The sequence below is a fragment of the Drosophila persimilis genome, unplaced genomic scaffold, assembly GCF_003286085.1.
Source record: "Drosophila persimilis strain 14011-0111.01,24,50 unplaced genomic scaffold, DperRS2 tig00000766-arrow-arrow-pilon, whole genome shotgun sequence".
NCBI lineage: Eukaryota > Metazoa > Arthropoda > Insecta > Diptera > Drosophilidae > Drosophila > Drosophila persimilis.
The window spans coordinates 527,330-543,791 of NW_020825350.1; the positions used below are offsets into that span (position 1 = coordinate 527,330).

Here is a 16,462-nt window from a genome sequence, read left to right on the forward strand (position 1 = left end):
GTATGAAAAGGATCTTATAGAATTGAGGAAATGTTTGTCATCGCTGCAGAAACTCTGTTTTAAAGCTATTAACGATATTTGGCAGTTAGTGGTTATCTTACTGAGACCAATAATATGAATCAATACATGTATTTGTACAGGAAACTACTCAAACGCATTAATAGGTACATATAAGACGTCAATCTGAGAAGTCATTACTAAAGTTTCAAATAAGCTTGGAAAACAGAATTTTAATGTTAATGAAATTAAATAGGATATAAAAATGTTCGTACTCGTAGCGGATACCTGCTGACCAAACACTTACGTTTCGTTCCGCTTACACTTACTTTTTATGTATTGACTTTATTTATTGAAATCTTATTTATGAAAAAAAGGATAAAATTGAGTATTCAAAACTAGCCAATCTTGTAGAAAATTGATGTTTCAATCGGATAAAATTATGTGATCAGGTATAAAAGTCCCAGCTAGTTAGTAATAGCAATACGATTATAAATATGGTTTCCAATCCTTGACGGAGAACGATTAACCCATTGTAGACCATTGTAATATTCCATCGAAAATAATTTAAATTGAATAAGTTTTGCGCAGTTCAGGTAAAAGATATCGCGGTTTATTTTTGAACATCAAAGGAAAGATGGCATAGGTCTACAAGACGAACTTACAATCAGCAATATTTTCCGCCATTTACCTCAAGTCGTTGACTGTTTAAATAGAGGGGGCTTAAGTGGGCTAAGTTCGTTTTTGTCATCGTTATTGTCACACTGATTGTGATTGTGTCGAAAATACAGGGTTTTTCGTGCAATTTAATACGCTAATATCAACGTCGGAGTTATGTCCGAAACGCCGTTGCATGCGACCAACCTGTCGTGCGGCCACACGTGTATGTGTATGTGCTGGGTAGCCACAAACTCCGCCGAAAACCGTATTGCTTTTAACCTTAGTTGACATTGAAATGTACCCGCTTGGCGGATGGACACGGTAGTTCGTGGGTGTGTGTGTGTGTCTGTTTTGTGCTCATGGCTGTGCTGTATGTTTTTCAATAAGAGGATAGAATCGAGAGCAGCATCTCATCACAAAACGAACCAACTGCATTTTCTCCTCTCTATTAATAAGCGTGTGTGTGTGTGTGTATGTGTGTGTGACCAAAACACAACTCCGATATGATATGCTAAATCCCCCGCAGTTCATCAACAAACACTTCGCCCTCCCTCGAGAACGAGTACCGTGGTGGTATACTTTTGCTTTAAACACAGCAACAACTCCTTTAAGAGGATAAACTGTTCAAATCAAAGTTTCTGCAGTTGTGTAATCATTCATTAGACATTTGCAATGAAACAGAGAGCAAGAACAGGCAAATTCTATTATTTTATTTAATTCGTTGTCGCTGCTATTCTCATTTTTTTATATAAATCGATTTGTTGTAGTTGGCATCAGTTATTAATTCAATCAGCCGCAGCCGAGCCGTAGCTGTAGCCGCAACAGCTGAGAGCAGCAGCAACAGCAGTCGCAACCAGAAGAGACCAAGTATCGCAACTAGAGAGAGAGAGACAGAGGTACAGAGCAAGCGCCAAAGAGAGAGCTAGAAAGAGAGACGTCAAAGTCAAAGCGGGAGAGAGTGTTGTGTTTCTTACACGAAAGCTAAGCGAAGCGTTCTCCCCACCGCACACCGGCATATACGATATACGGCGTACAACAACGATAACGGTAATTAAAAGGAAATTTAACAGCGGAGCGAGCAGTCACTGCCGCCGGTCCCACAGATTCATTCCTACTGCCCTCTGCTCCTCCGCGTCCGTTTGTTCTTTCGTTCATTCATTCGTTCGTTCGTTCGTATAAAAATAGCAACGCCTTAAACGATCTCATCAACATCATCATCATCAGCATCAGCATCAACCGCATCGGGCCCCATCACATCCCATCAATAGCAGTATCAGCATACGACGCCGCACCGTAACTAACTGATCACCAAGATTAACCTGACCCATGTAAAACTCTGGCTTGCTCTTTCAGGATTCCGCTTGAGGATCCGACACATCAGCCCTGCTGCTGTTCTCCCGCGTAAGAGAGAGGGAGGTTAGAGGACGACAACACCGACAAAATTTCACTGGATATAATGGCCAAGGATGAGGAGGACGATCTGCTGCCCGACAAGGATGCAGCCAAGGGCTTTTATGCCAAATACGAGCCCAAAGAGATCCTGGGCAGGTGAGTGGGGAAGCAGTCCGTCTGTGCATTTGCCCCCAACCCATCCACTGAGCTTCTGTCGCACTGTGGCTTTCTGTTTATTTGGTTAATGCTAAGCTTGCAGAAGTGCAAGCCCTGTTTACATATAGCTCCGGTTAATTAGGTCCATGACTCATGCCTGGGTGTGTGAGGAGTACCGCTTCTGCTGATTCTGCTTCGTCTTCTACCAGAGCCGAGAGTGTGACAGTGTGAAGTATGGAATGGGCTGACGGCGCCTGTCTTCTGGCTCCACAATAAATTTCATCAATGGGCAGCGACTGCAGGGGCCGAAACACCCTTGGATTGAACTTGAAGTTACACGCAGGCGGAGACTAAGCAAATAGGTGTTGCGAAACACAAGGGCAATTACAAGGGGCGGCGATAAGATCTGCAAGGCAGGGCCGCCACTTAGATAAACATTAAAGATCATACCCAAACCGAGTGGATGGGGTCTAACTCACGGTGAAGAAAGCCTCTTATCTTTTCTCTCTTTTTGCATTTGCATTTCTATCAACTTGCAGGGGCATCAGTTCCACGGTGCGTCGCTGCATCGAGAAGGAGACGGGCAAAGAGTTCGCGGCCAAGATCATAGATCTGGGCGCCACGACTGAGTCTGGTGAGACGAATCCATATCATATGCTCGAGGCAACCCGACAGGAAATCTCAATACTACGCCAGGTCATGGGCCACCCCTATATAAGTGAGTCTGAAGCTTCAGTTTCAAGAATTTGTTCATACAGGAGTACTCCACTGACCCGCATTTCCATTACCATTCCCATTCTACAGTTGATCTGCAGGACGTGTTTGAGTCAGATGCATTTGTGTTCCTCGTATTTGAGCTGTGCCCCAAGGGCGAGCTCTTCGACTATCTGACCTCGGTGGTGACGCTCTCCGAGAAGAAGACGCGCACCATCATGCGGCAGATATTCGAAGGCGTCGAATATATCCACGCCAAAAGCATTGTGCACCGCGACCTCAAGCCGGAGAACATTCTGCTGGACGAGAATCACAATGTGAAAATCACGGACTTTGGCTTCGCCCGACAGCTACAGGAGGGCGAGAAACTTACAGGTTATTAAGGCTCCACCGCTTTCCTCCCCAATCCTCCTACCCCCCGGTCTTCAAGTGGCTCATTTTGTCCCATTTGCCATTTCCAGATCTTTGCGGCACGCCTGGCTACTTGGCACCGGAGACGCTCAAGTGCAACATGTTCGAGGGCTCGCCCGGATATTCCCAGGAAGTAGACATGTACGCGCTCCTGTGGTCCTCGCCGTTGAAATTCTTTAACCGGTCTCCCCTTTACCTTTGCAATTGTAGATGGGCGTGTGGCGTGATCATGTTCACGCTGCTCGTCGGCTGTCCGCCCTTCTGGCACCGCAAACAGATGGTCATGCTGCGTAACATAATGGAGGGAAAATACAGCTTCACCTCGCCGGAGTGGGCCGATATTTCAGGTGAGTCGCCAAATGGTATTGTTGGACATTCAAACCTCATTGTTGCCTGGTTTCTTGCAGAGGATCCCAAGGATCTGATACGCAAATGTCTAGTCGTTGATCCTGCGCAACGTATCACCGTCACGGAAGTATTAAGACATCCATTCTTCAACCAAATGGTAAGTGTCGGCGGCTCTGGATGCCGCAGGGCAGGGCCCGCAGGGTCAATCCCCACAACCAATTCGGGCACCACCACCGAGAAGCAGAATGAGAGCTGCACTCGACTCGCGTCCGATTCCACGTGGATCATCCTGGGCTATGTATATAGAATCTAGTTGACAGACCCCCCTGCCGTCTAGCTCCCCCTCAGATGGGTCATGGCCTTGGCTCCTACACTCCGTTAACCTGTCTCTAAACACATCCTCGCACACAACACACCTGTGACTCACCTCTCAACCAAGGCTTCTGCATCTCTTAGGAGTGTGCCTGGGAATCACCCCAATCCAACGTAGTTTACTCGAACGAAAAATAAGTTATTTTGTGTCTTTTGATTTAATTCGCATTTCCGCCTTTGGTTAAGCATATTATATATGTATGTATATGTATATATATATATATATGTATGTATTATTATTTCTTTTTAATTTATAATTTTACTATATTATACAATACATTTTCTCTCTTCTTTTCCTTACATATACGTTCTAAAAACAAACTACAATTAATTTAAACAAAAAAAAACCAAACACTAATCGAACGAATGAATCGACAATCACTTGTTCCGATCACTTTTCTCGATAAACGAAACGATAACCGATCAACCTCTAATTGTTGTTCAAAATTCAACTTCAAAAGCTGTTCGAGCAAAACATTGATGGCCTCAAGCGCAGCCTATCGACCAAGTCCAGAAGAATGAGTCGCATCACCGAAATCGCACTGGTAACGAAATGCTCCCGGACTAACCCCACCTTACCCCCACTCTCGATCCGTCAATCTCTATCTCTATCTCTCTCCCTCCCCCTGTTTCTGTCTGTTTTGCTCTCCTTGTCTCTGTCTGTCTACCATGTGTCGAATCGCATTAACAACAAAAACAACAAAAACAAAACAAAAATCCCGAATCCCGCTCAGATCAGCGACAGCAGCAATCCAATCCCCATTCTGTTGCTGTTGCAATCGCGTGTGTGTTCTGTTCGCTGCATTCTGTTCTTTTATGTTCTTGTCTGTTCTGATCTAATCTACATAATAGTACTATAATGCTCGCTCCAAGCGCGATCTCTGCGTCCATCATGTCATGTGCCAGCATAACCTAACTACAATTGTAACCGTATACCGTATACCGTATAACACATTCAACCAACCACACACAAGGAGTAACAAAAAAAAAAAAGAAAAGCGTATTTGATTTGCTTCTAATTTATTTTGTTGCTTGACGATTACGCGATGCTCTTTGATGATAACAATCCCAAATCCTCTCGCTCTCTCGCTCTCTTGCTCTCTTGCTCTCTCTCTCTTTCTCATAAACCCCCTCCCCTCCCCCTACCCTCCCACCCCATGTACCTTTGTACCGTACGTTCTGTGTCTGCATGTCCCGCCCACACCATGGTTGAGCCACCCCACTGCATGCGTGCGTGAAAGAAAGAGAAAACAGAGAAACCCAACGCCAGACAAGAGGTGCCTCATATACATAAGAGTCAGAGGGAGTGCATCTGATTGCAGTTAGCGGACTTCTACTCCTGGCAAGGGAAGAGGTATTGTTCAGGGTGGGGCATCGGCAGCACTGCTAATCCAGCAAACGCCCAGGGATCTGGCATGGAGATACGATGCACATACAAACATATGTGTATGTTTTTAGCTGTAAGAAAGGTCACATAATTAGAGGTTAAGTCGAGCTCAAGTTACCTTTAGCCTAGCCTAAGTACTCGTTTTTTTCTATTTGCTGCTACATTACTTTACTCTACTCCTCCTAACTGATTACACAATTTTTGATTTCTTTCGCGCCGTCACCCACATTCCTCGTTTGCCTCGTTTTCGTTTCGCCAATGCCACCAACCACCACCAATACAATAAAAACCAACCCGATCCCGAACGAACACCAGGTTCTGATGGGTGATCTGACCATGGCACGGCCTCCGCCCACGTCCGCCTATGCCCTGGGCAGATACCAGAACAGTGCTGCTTCTGCATCTGCCAGCAGTGCCAGTGCTGCGTTCCGCTACGACCGAATCAACAGCAACGGTGGCGGCAGCGGCAGCGGCGGCGGCGGCGGTGGTCCAAATCCCTGCGGCTCCTCCTACCTCTACTACAGTGCGCCACAGAGCTCGTACTCGTCGAATCGGTTGAGGGATGTGCTGCCACCCCCCGACCTGGATGACCCCTCCTCGTCGTGTGCCTCCGCCTCCTGTTACAAGACCCTAACGGCCACGGTGTACTATCAGCAGCAGCCACAGCTACAGCAACAGCAACAGCAACAGCAGCACACGGCGCGGGCAATAGCCGGCAATAATTATGAAAGTGCCGCGCAGCAGCAGCATTTATTGCATGCACAAGTGCAGGCAGGTTTTTCCATTGATTTTCTTTTGCTTTCCTTTTACCTTACAAATTGTTTCCTACGTATTTAGTTACCACACATGTATGATTTAGTTATATTTTATTTATTTTTTTTTTTTAATTTTTAGTGCTTTTTAGTTGATTCCATAAGCGCCATCATTCATCCCCTCATTCATTCCTTCATTCAAAATTCAAAACAGACGCAGGATGCTGCCTGCTGCCTGCTGCCCTGCCCTCTCCCCCACTCTCCACTCTCACAGAAGAGATACACCACTTCATACAACCCTCTCTCACTCGCTCTTTTCAGCCGGTATTGGTGTATGGCCGATAGCTATCCTTTGCCGATTGTGAGTGTGAGATAGGGATCGGGATCGGGTCGTTAAAGAACTCTTGCACGACACGGTTTCTACCGTCGGTTTTCGTATCACTACATTACGAAAGTGTGCCATGTGTTACAAGATGATGTCGGTAGAAAACGTATCGTGTCAACTAGTTTGATAGCATTCGGTCCACTGCTTCTCACTCCATTGCACTCCACACATCGCCCCAGCACACCACCACACCACACCACACCACATCACCCAACCACTCACCTTTCTTAAGCTTAAGTACTTTTGTCGCGCCTTCTATTATGCATTATGTATGTTTCTACGATTCCTATTGTATTTTCTTATAGCTGGCACTTAGTGGTATCGTAGCGAGTAAACACCATATTTGTATTATATGCACCTTTCTGTAGCACATATCCTGTCGGGTGAACTGTCGGATGATACTTGCAGGAGCTGTATTTAGTGGAACTGCTTTGTAGTCATAGCCGTAGTCGTATTCGTATTCGTAGTCGTAGTCGTAGTCGTATCTAGGATCTAAACCATATGTCACTAATCCCTCCCCCGGGAATCTCGCCGCACATCTTTGCCCTCTTTTGTATCTTTTGTATGAATATGCCGTAGTGGAACCAGGAAGTCAGCATATAATTTGCATGAGTGCTGTACACTATATAGTGAATATACTCACATATCTAATCATACATACATACATATATTTATTTATTATAAATGACGCCAAAGTCGATTCACTGACGATTTATTCTGTTTAATTTCTCCTCTGTTGGTGATGTTGTACACGTTTTGTTTTGTGTGTCATGTTCTCAATATTGTCAGAGTCTCAACGCCCTTATACCATGTGTGTCTATAAGTCGGTGTTGTGGAGACTCCATTGTGAGTAGACCAAAGAAAACTGTGATAGATTACAGTTACCGTTGCATACAGTACACCCATTCAAACCTACTATATATCTCATATGCAAATGCATACATACTTACACCTATGTGCATACATACATCTGCATAATCCCGCACTTAGACACGATCGTAATCCTCAAATCGTGAATGTCGCTGTCCCCCCGCCTTAAGCCTTGGCTCGATTGTTCCGTCTCTACTCAATAACACGGCCCCCCGTCTCCTTCCACTCACACCACATCCACCTCTCTGCTCCACCCTCTGATTTACTTTGATCCTATGCATATATGTTTACGTGTTGCTTTGCTTTCTTCCCATTAAACTCATTATTGGTAACGGTATCTAACAGTAATCCGCTCATATATGTAACACCGAGAAACGCTAAATGAAGATCTAACATAGGCTCTCGCACAGGCTCTCTCTTGTGTGGTGTGTCTCACAGCATGCGATTAACACTCAGGCCAGATAGGTCGGGTCGTAAATGTTCACCACGTTTCAAAACGAGTATTAAAATTGGAATAGTAAAGAATAATAATTATTTGTTACCCAAACGATTATGTGACAAACAGATACAAGCCAGGAAAGCTGACTTCGGTGCGCCGAATTCTATATACCCTTGCAGTTCGATCATATAAACATTAACAAACATACAAAGAAAACATATGGGCATTTCCAAGGTGCACACAAGATGTACACATTGCAAGTGGTAAAAAGGTAAAAATAAGACGGATTTTCAAAGTCTGTTTCTATTATAAAGTAGCTCTTGATTAAGCCAATAGCTGGTGCTTAGGTCGGTTTTGGGCAAGTATTCGCTTTCGAGATTTTTGCAAAAAACCAAGGGAATCGCACGGGACAAATCTCTTTAAAATGGTTATACTTTTAGGCAAATATGACTTGTAGTTTTTTTTTTCAAATTTAATTTAAACCCCTGTTGCACGGAACAAAAGCGTCTTGGGCCAATAAAAGTTAAAAAATACAATATCGTTATGAGCCGGTATGAGCAAATTTTCTGGGATTTTCTTTAGATAGTTCAATATGTTAGAATGATTTTAAGGAATAACTTGTAGCTTTCTTGTAGGAGAAAATAGTAAAGGAAACCATGACTATAAAATACCAAATAAACAAACTATTTCTTATTTGAGTGGGATATCACACTTTTCCATGGAAATGCCCATACGTCGCAAGTCTTATAGGGTGGTCCGTTCCGAAGGTGATCTTCCTGTACAAAACAGTCGTACATAACTTTAGAAACCAACGAAGTAAATCGCATCGAAATAGGATTGGAAATGGTTAGCAACAAAACCCTGCAAAGGTATTCAAAAATAAGATATTTTCAAAATTGTAAATTTTGTATACCGTGCCGTACCGCCTGTTTGTTGTTGTAACGCCCTGTTGTAACGCCCAAGCAATAATACTTATACAAAACAAAGAGCTAACACCATTCAACAGTAATCATTAAGCCTTAACCGAACCTAACCCTAACGACGTGTGCACTAAACCGAAACACGAAAGGCAAAAAGAGATCGATCTGCTAGTATAACACCTTCCCCGCCGAGGGGAGGGGACAGCCTGTAGAGCGAAGCCTAATCCCGACATTCTCGATTTCTCTCTCTCCCGAATCCCACCTATAGCTTCGCAAACAGAGTCGCTTCAATGCGCGCAAAAAGTTCCAATTCGCCATAATCGTGATACGCGCTGTCATAAGGATACGCCGACTGCGGTTCACCGCCGAGCCGCTGCACGTTGAGGAGGCCATACGCGATCCCTATCGCGTCAAGGTGCTGCGCAAGGTGAGTTCTCTTCTTGTCCATCCTATCCAACACTGATCCACACTAACTTGTTCACCGGTTATCTCTCATTCTCTCCTTTGTCCAGGTTATCGATGGATGCGCCTTCCGTGTTTACGGTCATTGGGTGAAGAAGGGCGAGGGCCAGAACCGCGCCGCTCTCTTTGAGAATACTCCGCGCACCGAGCTGCACGCGCTCTACATCAACAATCTCAGTCGGTAGAAGGAGAAGGGAAAGGAAGAAGCAGAGGAGAAAACAAGCAAACACACACACCAGCAAACGAATCAGTAAAAGCTTAGTAGCCACTAAGCACCAGAGAGGAAGGAGATCTATAAGCAAGCAAAAGAGACACCAAATCAATTCAACTAAATTCGCCGAAACTTTTCATGTCGCTTCACTCACGCGCACTCACCCTCACGCTCACACTCACACTCAACCACAAACACAAACGCACACACACACACACATGTACATAGGATAAGCTCTGATTTGAGCTTTAGACTTTTTTTGTCGTTTAATTTATCTCTCTCTCTCTCTCGCTCTGAAGCAGCCAGCAGCTCATCTCTGGCATAGATTTTAATTTAGAGTTTCTTGTGTCTAGCAGATCCAATCGGAAGAAGGGGGAGGAGAGCAAGAGGAATGTAGAACCGTTGGCAGGTCTGCCGCATTAGCCATTGCCTATCCATGCCCACAAATATACATACACATGTATTCTCTGTTAATGATTCTATTAAATTATTTAATTGTACTGCTAAGCGTTTAAATTTTAACTGTTATGTTGTAGAATACACAATAAATTAACAAAAAAAATACACAAAAAAATAGAAAATATACGAGGAACGCACGCGACAAGTGACACAAGGGAGTCCGCTTTTCAGTTGCCGTTGGGGCAGTGGTACGAGCGCTCACAGCATTCAGGAAAAGAGCGCTTGGTGTTGACAAAGTCGCGCATCTTGCAGCCCTTGGGGGGCGCCGTGGCGTCACAGGTTTTGAACTCGACGAGGCCGCCCTCCATGCAGGTGACGCCGGCGCAAGGATGGTTGGGGTGCTTTCCCTTCTGCCCCGGCGACATCACCGTGTTGGAGTCCAGAACACATTTTCCCGGATAGGCTGGAATGGAAAGGAAAACGGAGACGGAGACGGAGACGGAGATTGTAAATCGATTGGCTCCGTAAAATCCTGATCCCTTTGCACTCACTGGGATTACTGAAGTCGGCCCGAGCAATGTCCGCCTGGGCGCACTGGCTGCCGAGGATAACGACGGCGCAGCAGAGGAGGAGGGTGGCGCTGAAGTGGGACATCCTGTTGGAGATTCGGACTGGGTTTCTGCTCTGCGTGGATGCTCTTGTCAACGAGGATCGAGGTCCGCAAGTGTTGTCGGTTTAGCGCAAACGCCAATGTTTTATACGCACCCGAGCCGGCGCCGCTGCCCGTTATCACGACGGCTTATCGAGATGTCAGCTGAGCGGATCCAACGGCGTGACCTTGTCCGACGCCAGCTAAAGTGCCCGCTCCTTTTGCATGCCCCGAGTCCCAGATGCCGGTTTTCCGTTCGGGCAGCTGCCCGTTTGGCAGCTTTTGTTCTACCCGGTACCCGCGGGGTGCAAAGGTATGTTGTACTCGATCGAAAGTATGAAACAAACAGAGGCCGCTGTTTCGCTCAAGACGGAACTGAACATGTACATATATGTACACATATATTTGTATACACTTCTGGCGATGGGGGGATTTTCAAATTTCTTTCCAACGAACGGAATATTAATAAATACGTTCATACATATTTATAAATCAGATCTTCAAAGTACGTACATAAATATGTTCATATGCCTGATCAGAATCTAATGTCTCGCCACAAAAATCACTTCTTTGGCAACGATAAAAAGGATCAAAATTATCCTTGATTGGACATGATTTTGTTCCTTTTTGTTGTCGGATGGTTAGCGCCTTCCAAAGCGAGTTCCAAATAGATCACGAAAAAGATCCGACTGCGGGGTATCTTACTGTCGGAATGTTTTCGATTGTCTCGAGGGGAGTCGCGACGACGACTTCCCTGCGGTTCATTGAGTACTTAATTATATTACTCGCACACATACATATGCACTGCGTTGATTTGCTTTTAATATATTCATTGTTTTGTATTATTACCGCTGGAAGCTTATCACGTTTCTCATTTTTTTGTACTTTTCTCCCTCTCTTTCCGTTTTACGGGATCTTCTTGTGGCGACGATTTTTGGGAATTTTCGTGTTGAGACGTCTTGTTTTGGTGTGGAATTCCTGCGGCTTTCAACTTGTTGTTGGGTCGCGATCGGATCGGATCGGATCGGAACTAACTGCTCAGGGAGGGGAGTTGAGTGGAGTGAGTGTTCAGTAATCAGTGGGGGTCAGTTGACTCATCGAGAGTGCACGCAACAGCAATTTACACTTTCACCGGCGCCGGTGGGTTCTTGAACCCCGCCCAACCACACAAAACAAACATTTTCAAAGTAAGCACAACAAATCGATAGGTGAATGACATGATGCCATAACACGATCGATCATCCACTATGTCTTGACAAAATATGTGTGTTCTTTACTAAAAATGGCTCTATTTATTAATTCTACTATTATTTACCTATTATTAGGTTTTCTTTTATTTCCTCTATCAGGATCATCAGCCGACTCATGTAGACTCATATACTCGTAGAAGTTGTCCCTCTGACTTTCAACATCTCAAATTTTATCCGAATATCCATTTCATCATAATAAAGCTGCCCGTACAGTATGAAGCTTCGGCATCCGAAACTATCATTTCTATCAAGAAACATTTACATATGTACATACATATGTACTACATACCCTTCTAGCGCATAACGCATGAAATCAAATTTTGGATCTATACCATGTACTGTGTTCTGCTCCAAATCAGTACCTTAGCTACAACTTTGACCGCATAACTACGTAAGAAGTTGTTTCCACTCGTTTTAAATTCAATTATTTGTCGTTCAATAATTTTACCACTTTCTGTTAGCTTTTAGTTTAAACAAAAAGTGGCACATATTGTAGTTGTCGATTGGAACGTCATACATACTATGTACATAAATACTCACACTCACACAATTTGCCACAATGAGAACGATCGAACACGATCTCATTCCTCTGCTATAGAGAGTAGATCTATAGATAACCACAAATGCCAGTATGCATCCAGTGGATAATGATAAGTGTGGGCTGTGCCATAATGGTGTAATACCAGTTTGTAAGGTCAATGTTCGATCAGCAGGGAAACAGAAGCTGATCGATTAATGGGAATAGAAAGAGAGAGACGGAATGCGTTGTGATCTTTTTTAAAACTTTACTATTTATTCCTTCTTTCTATTGACGATTGTATTTACTTAGACTGTTTTTTTTATTTTCTTTTATTTTACAGAGGTTATACTATATTGCGCTTACTGAACCCTACATGCACTGCACTCCTATATATAATTTATATATATAAGTATTTATGTGTATTCTTGTCAACATAATTTCTTCGGCTTCGACTTACAATGTAATAAAGAACTTTTACAAAATGCAGAACTAGAATTAGAATTGAGATAAGTGCCCCGTGTGAGTGCAGCAGGAACGGAACATACACCAAGGTCAAGTCAGGAAAGTGTCGGTAGAATAGAAATACAGTAGAAATACATATGCTGATGTACGAGAATTATACACGTATTGAGAGATAGAGAGCTATCGATTTGAGATTCCACATTCTAGATTACAGATTACAGATTTCAGATTCCAGATTCTGATCTAAGTTTAAACTTGAACTATACCATAGATTCCACAGATATACCACAGATGGAATGCGGCAGAGAAGATTCTCCATAGTAAATCTAGACGACGGAAAAATATCCGGATCCACCGGACCCAGCCAGCACTGGCCAGTACCGTTCAGTACCGTTCAGTACCGTTCAGTACCGTTCAGCATGAAACATCAGTCAACCACATTTGCCACTGGCACTACCGCACTACTGTGTCTGGAACTAGAACTAGACACCCGGATACAGAGGCAGCTTGGCGGTGTCAATTTTCTCCTCCACCTTGAATGAGGGGAAGAGGCCGCCCTGATTGGTGCGCGTGTTCTTGCCCTTGGAGTTGCCGTCCCAGTGGTTGCCGGCCACCGACACTAGGTCGTCCACACGCAGCTGGAGGTCCTCGTGGGTGCGCGGACTGTGGGCGATAACTACGCGACGATTGTGCGCATTCTGACCGCCGTAATAGTATATGTCGTCCAGCGATTTAAAGCGATGTGAGGCATCCGGGTACATGGTCTGCATGATCTCATACGCCACGCGGCACACCTGCGAGGAGAAGGTGCACACAAGATGGTCTGACATGGATAGCAGGTGGATGTCCAGTATGATCCCGTTGAGGGCCGTGTCCGTGTAGCGTGTGGAGACGGACGCCATGCGGGCCACCTCGGGATCCCCGATGATCTGGTAGTGCGGGTACTTTTCGCGCGCCTCTTCGATTACGTAGGCGTCGTCCGAGGCTAGGAAGACGCGTCGCACCACGGTGGTGCCATTGATCTCCAGCGTTCGGTAGTAGTCCTCCACATGAGTCATGTACTCCCCGATGCTGTGGCAGGCCGCCTCCGTGCCCACCTTGTCCGTACGACGCACATGCACCCTGAAACGTAATGGATCAGTTAAGCCTGAGAGGGAAAGCCTCGCCAGTTGCTGCTTACCCCACAATGGGACGCTCCCAGCCCAGGTTTCGCATGCCGGCGAAGAGGAATTCGCGCGTCGGCTGCTGCGGGCGCAGAAGGTACTTCAAGAACTGGCCCACCCACCAGACAATAGGATCACCGTGCAGGCGTTTAAGGCGTGGCGCCAGATCCTCGGGCACGGCCAACGGCAGGTAGGGCGGGCGCGGCATTAGCGAGTCAATGATCGGCAGCACCAGGACCTGAGTATTGGGCTTGCCCGGCCAGTTGTATGCGTTGGCAGACCCGGCGTCGTGGCAGCCTTTCGAGATCGGCTGGAACACCTCCTCCCAGCCACCCTTGTGGTAGCGCCAGCCACGCGACTTCAGAATCATTGTGCGCTCTGTGGCATACGCCACAATAAAGCAGTATACCACATGGTGCAGTTGGCAGCCATAACCACAGCCCTAGAAGACAGATGAGCGATAGATGACAGATATTAGTGGATTAGTATTGGGTGGATTGGGCAAAACCAGACAAATATTCACCTTGTTGAGCTTACAGACCAGCTTACGAGCATTTTGACAGTCGCTGGGGTTTTGCAGGTGGTTCAGGCGCCGCTGGACCAGGTCGCTTAGGTCCCTGGACTCCTTGTGGCGCCAGGTCTCGTATCCGTCCGAACGACGCATGTGATCCATGTCGCTTAGCAGCGACCGCTTGTGCTCTGCGCCCTGCAACAGAACCTGGTTGATGGACTCCTCCAGCTCCTTCGGCCCCTTGCTGGCCACCACCTTGCTTATCTTGGCCAGCTCGCTGCTAAAGAAGTTCCAGATCTCCCCAATGTTCGTCTGGATGCGTCGGCGGGTAAACTCATACTCCATACTGGGCTCGCCATGTCCCAGATCGTCTCCGGATAAGAGATCTGGCTGGGCTGCAGCTCCGTCTAGCGGATCGTTTCCACCTTCGGCATTGTTCCAGCCCCTCAAGTCAGCTGGAGCAGAATCAAAGAATGCCTCAGGCTCTGCTCCCAGACTTTCCAGCCCTTGCTTTGGGTTCAGTGGATCGTTCTCCAACTTTTGTACTAGCTTCAGGGCACTCTGTTTGTCCAGCTGGTCGCTGAAAGAGATTTGGAAAAGCGCAAGCAGAAGGAGAGGGGTGAACAAAGCCGCTTGTGATGTGTACGTTTCAGCGTGCCATGCATAATTAACCACGACGCCACCTCCACCGCCAGCACAGCACAAAAAAGCAGAGCACGGCGCGCCAATGGTCAGACTAATCAGCATATGAATGCCGTAGGACTGGATGGATTGTGGCTGCTATATGGCTGCTGGCTGGGGGGATAGGATGTAAGCCATACCTCATCAGCTCATCAATAAGCTGCTTGAGCTCCTCGTTACGCTGCTTGGTGTGCTCGAGGAGCTGTAGGGCCTGGCTGATGCGGCGGGCACTGATCTCATTCTCTCCCGTTGCTTGCTGGCCCTGTGTGCTGGTCAGCTTCACCACAAACACGTAGACGAGAGCCACCCAGGCCAGCACAAAGATGACAAGGGCCCGCACCCATGAGTTAGCCGATGCACCAAACAGCTGCCGCACTAGCAACATTGGTTCTGATCAGCCGCCGCCTCTTGTTGGTTGGTTTGTTGGTTGGGTATCCGCCTGTGCCTGTGCCTGTGCCCGATGCACTCGCAGCTGCAGAACACACGCACTGCTGTTCGGCTAAGCGGAAAATGGGTTCAATTTGGAGCTGGAACTGGTGCTGGTGTTGGAGTTAGAGTCGCTTCTGGTGCTCGGTTGTTGTCGCATAGTCACAGCTGCTTAGCTCCTGGCTGGCCACTGTGCAATCACAGTTCACAGTCCGCTTCATCCGCAGCAGCACTGAAAAGGTACGGGCAACAGCCACAAGTCAATTTACGGGGGCGGTCTAATGGCAAATGTTACGCTACACTACTCTGCCATGCCACTAGCTTCGGCTTTGGTTTTAGCTCTTTCCTCAATTATTAGATATTAAGGCTGATGCTCTAGCCTTTGTTGATACAGATTAGCGGGGTGTGGGGTGTGGGATGGGACTAGCCCGTCGTCGGCAGTCGTGGCAGTCGCACAAATGTGCTAAATTATTCACTTACAATTGTATATGTTTCGGTGTTGTTCCGTGTTTTCTTTTGTCTCCTTCAGGGAAGGCACATATTTACGTTCCCTGTCGCCAGTCACTGGTCTTTTCAGGCCACCAGTCACTGCTTTCGGTACTATGGCCAATTATGGTAACCTAACCGAAATGAGACAACAAATATCATAAATTTTGATATTTTTTATATATCAAAAAACATTTTTATTTCTTTTTTGAATAGAAAATCAAAGCATGTTTGCTTATTGTCGCTGATATTTTGATGATATCAGTCACAGCTATCGCCGGAAAAATAGTCACTTACACGTTCATCTCTAGTCGCTGTATTATCGATGTTAGCAGCCCTGCCCGACCAGATGTGCACGGGTGTAATCGATATCGATGACTACTCCGCATTACTAACGGATTTTCAAAAAAAACACTTTTGCCAAACTGCGGACCAGAAC

The 16,462-nt window shown here is 46.0% G+C and overlaps 3 protein-coding genes across 9 annotated transcripts; 1 reads left to right on the forward strand and 2 right to left on the reverse strand.

Annotated features, from left to right (window-relative positions):
- The first annotated feature begins 787 nt into the window (after positions 1-787).
- On the forward strand, positions 788-9,950 carry LOC6600411 (phosphorylase b kinase gamma catalytic chain, skeletal muscle/heart isoform). 6 transcript variants are annotated; one of them, XM_026992573.1, is made up of 13 exons: positions 788-880; positions 1,425-1,704; positions 1,843-1,950; positions 2,011-2,205; positions 2,745-2,923; positions 3,010-3,294; positions 3,381-3,471; positions 3,541-3,677; positions 3,738-3,835; positions 4,512-4,595; positions 5,753-6,208; positions 9,072-9,230; positions 9,316-9,950. In XM_026992573.1, exons 4-13 carry the CDS (start codon positions 2,114-2,116, stop codon positions 9,448-9,450), a joined length of 1,716 nt encoding a protein of 571 aa, XP_026848374.1. In that variant the 5' UTR covers positions 788-880; positions 1,425-1,704; positions 1,843-1,950; positions 2,011-2,113; the 3' UTR covers positions 9,451-9,950. The 6 variants fall into 6 exon arrangements, with proteins under 6 accessions (XP_026848374.1, XP_026848373.1, XP_026848372.1 ...); XM_026992572.1 differs by lacking the exon at positions 1,843-1,950 and having other exon boundaries at positions 788-886; XM_026992571.1 differs by lacking the exon at positions 1,843-1,950.
- On the reverse strand, positions 9,940-10,693 carry LOC6600410. The gene is made up of 2 exons (XM_002025479.2): positions 10,427-10,693; positions 9,940-10,338 (listed from the first exon to the last, which is right to left on the reverse strand). Exons 1-2 carry the CDS (start codon positions 10,527-10,529, stop codon positions 10,103-10,105), a joined length of 339 nt encoding a protein of 112 aa, XP_002025515.1. The 5' UTR covers positions 10,530-10,693; the 3' UTR covers positions 9,940-10,102.
- Positions 10,694-12,547: 1,854 nt separating this feature from the next.
- Positions 12,548-16,160, reverse strand: LOC6600409 (alpha-(1,6)-fucosyltransferase). 2 transcript variants are annotated; one of them, XM_002025477.2, is made up of 5 exons: positions 16,018-16,160; positions 15,252-15,769; positions 14,443-15,010; positions 13,937-14,361; positions 12,548-13,878 (listed from the first exon to the last, which is right to left on the reverse strand). In XM_002025477.2, exons 2-5 carry the CDS (start codon positions 15,494-15,496, stop codon positions 13,239-13,241), a joined length of 1,878 nt encoding a protein of 625 aa, XP_002025513.2. In that variant the 5' UTR covers positions 15,497-15,769; positions 16,018-16,160; the 3' UTR covers positions 12,548-13,238. The 2 variants fall into 2 exon arrangements, with proteins under 2 accessions (XP_002025513.2, XP_002025514.2); XM_002025478.2 differs by lacking the exon at positions 16,018-16,160 and having other exon boundaries at positions 15,252-15,964.
- Positions 16,161-16,462: the final 302 nt, after the last annotated feature.

Bases quoted from the DNA above. Each gene is read 5' to 3' on its own strand.
- LOC6600411 (XM_026992572.1), top strand. From the start codon at position 2,114: ATGGCCAAGGATGAGGAGGACGATCTGCTGCCCGACAAGGATGCAGCC. The intron at 3,295-3,380 runs GTTATTAAGGCT...TGCCATTTCCAG, and splicing joins GGAGGGCGAGAAACTTACAG to ATCTTTGCGGCACGCCTGGC. The intron at 3,472-3,540 runs GTACGCGCTCCT...TTGCAATTGTAG, and splicing joins TATTCCCAGGAAGTAGACAT to ATGGGCGTGTGGCGTGATCA.
- LOC6600410 (XM_002025479.2), bottom strand. From the start codon at position 10,529: ATGTCCCACTTCAGCGCCACCCTCCTCCTCTGCTGCGCCGTCGTTATC. The intron at 10,339-10,426 runs GTGAGTGCAAAG...TTTCCATTCCAG, and splicing joins GGCCGACTTCAGTAATCCCA to CCTATCCGGGAAAATGTGTT.
- LOC6600409 (XM_002025477.2), bottom strand. From the start codon at position 15,496: ATGTTGCTAGTGCGGCAGCTGTTTGGTGCATCGGCTAACTCATGGGTG. The intron at 15,011-15,251 runs GTATGGCTTACA...AATCTCTTTCAG, and splicing joins CTTATTGATGAGCTGATGAG to CGACCAGCTGGACAAACAGA. The intron at 13,879-13,936 runs GTAAGCAGCAAC...ATTACGTTTCAG, and splicing joins TGGGAGCGTCCCATTGTGGG to GGTGCATGTGCGTCGTACGG.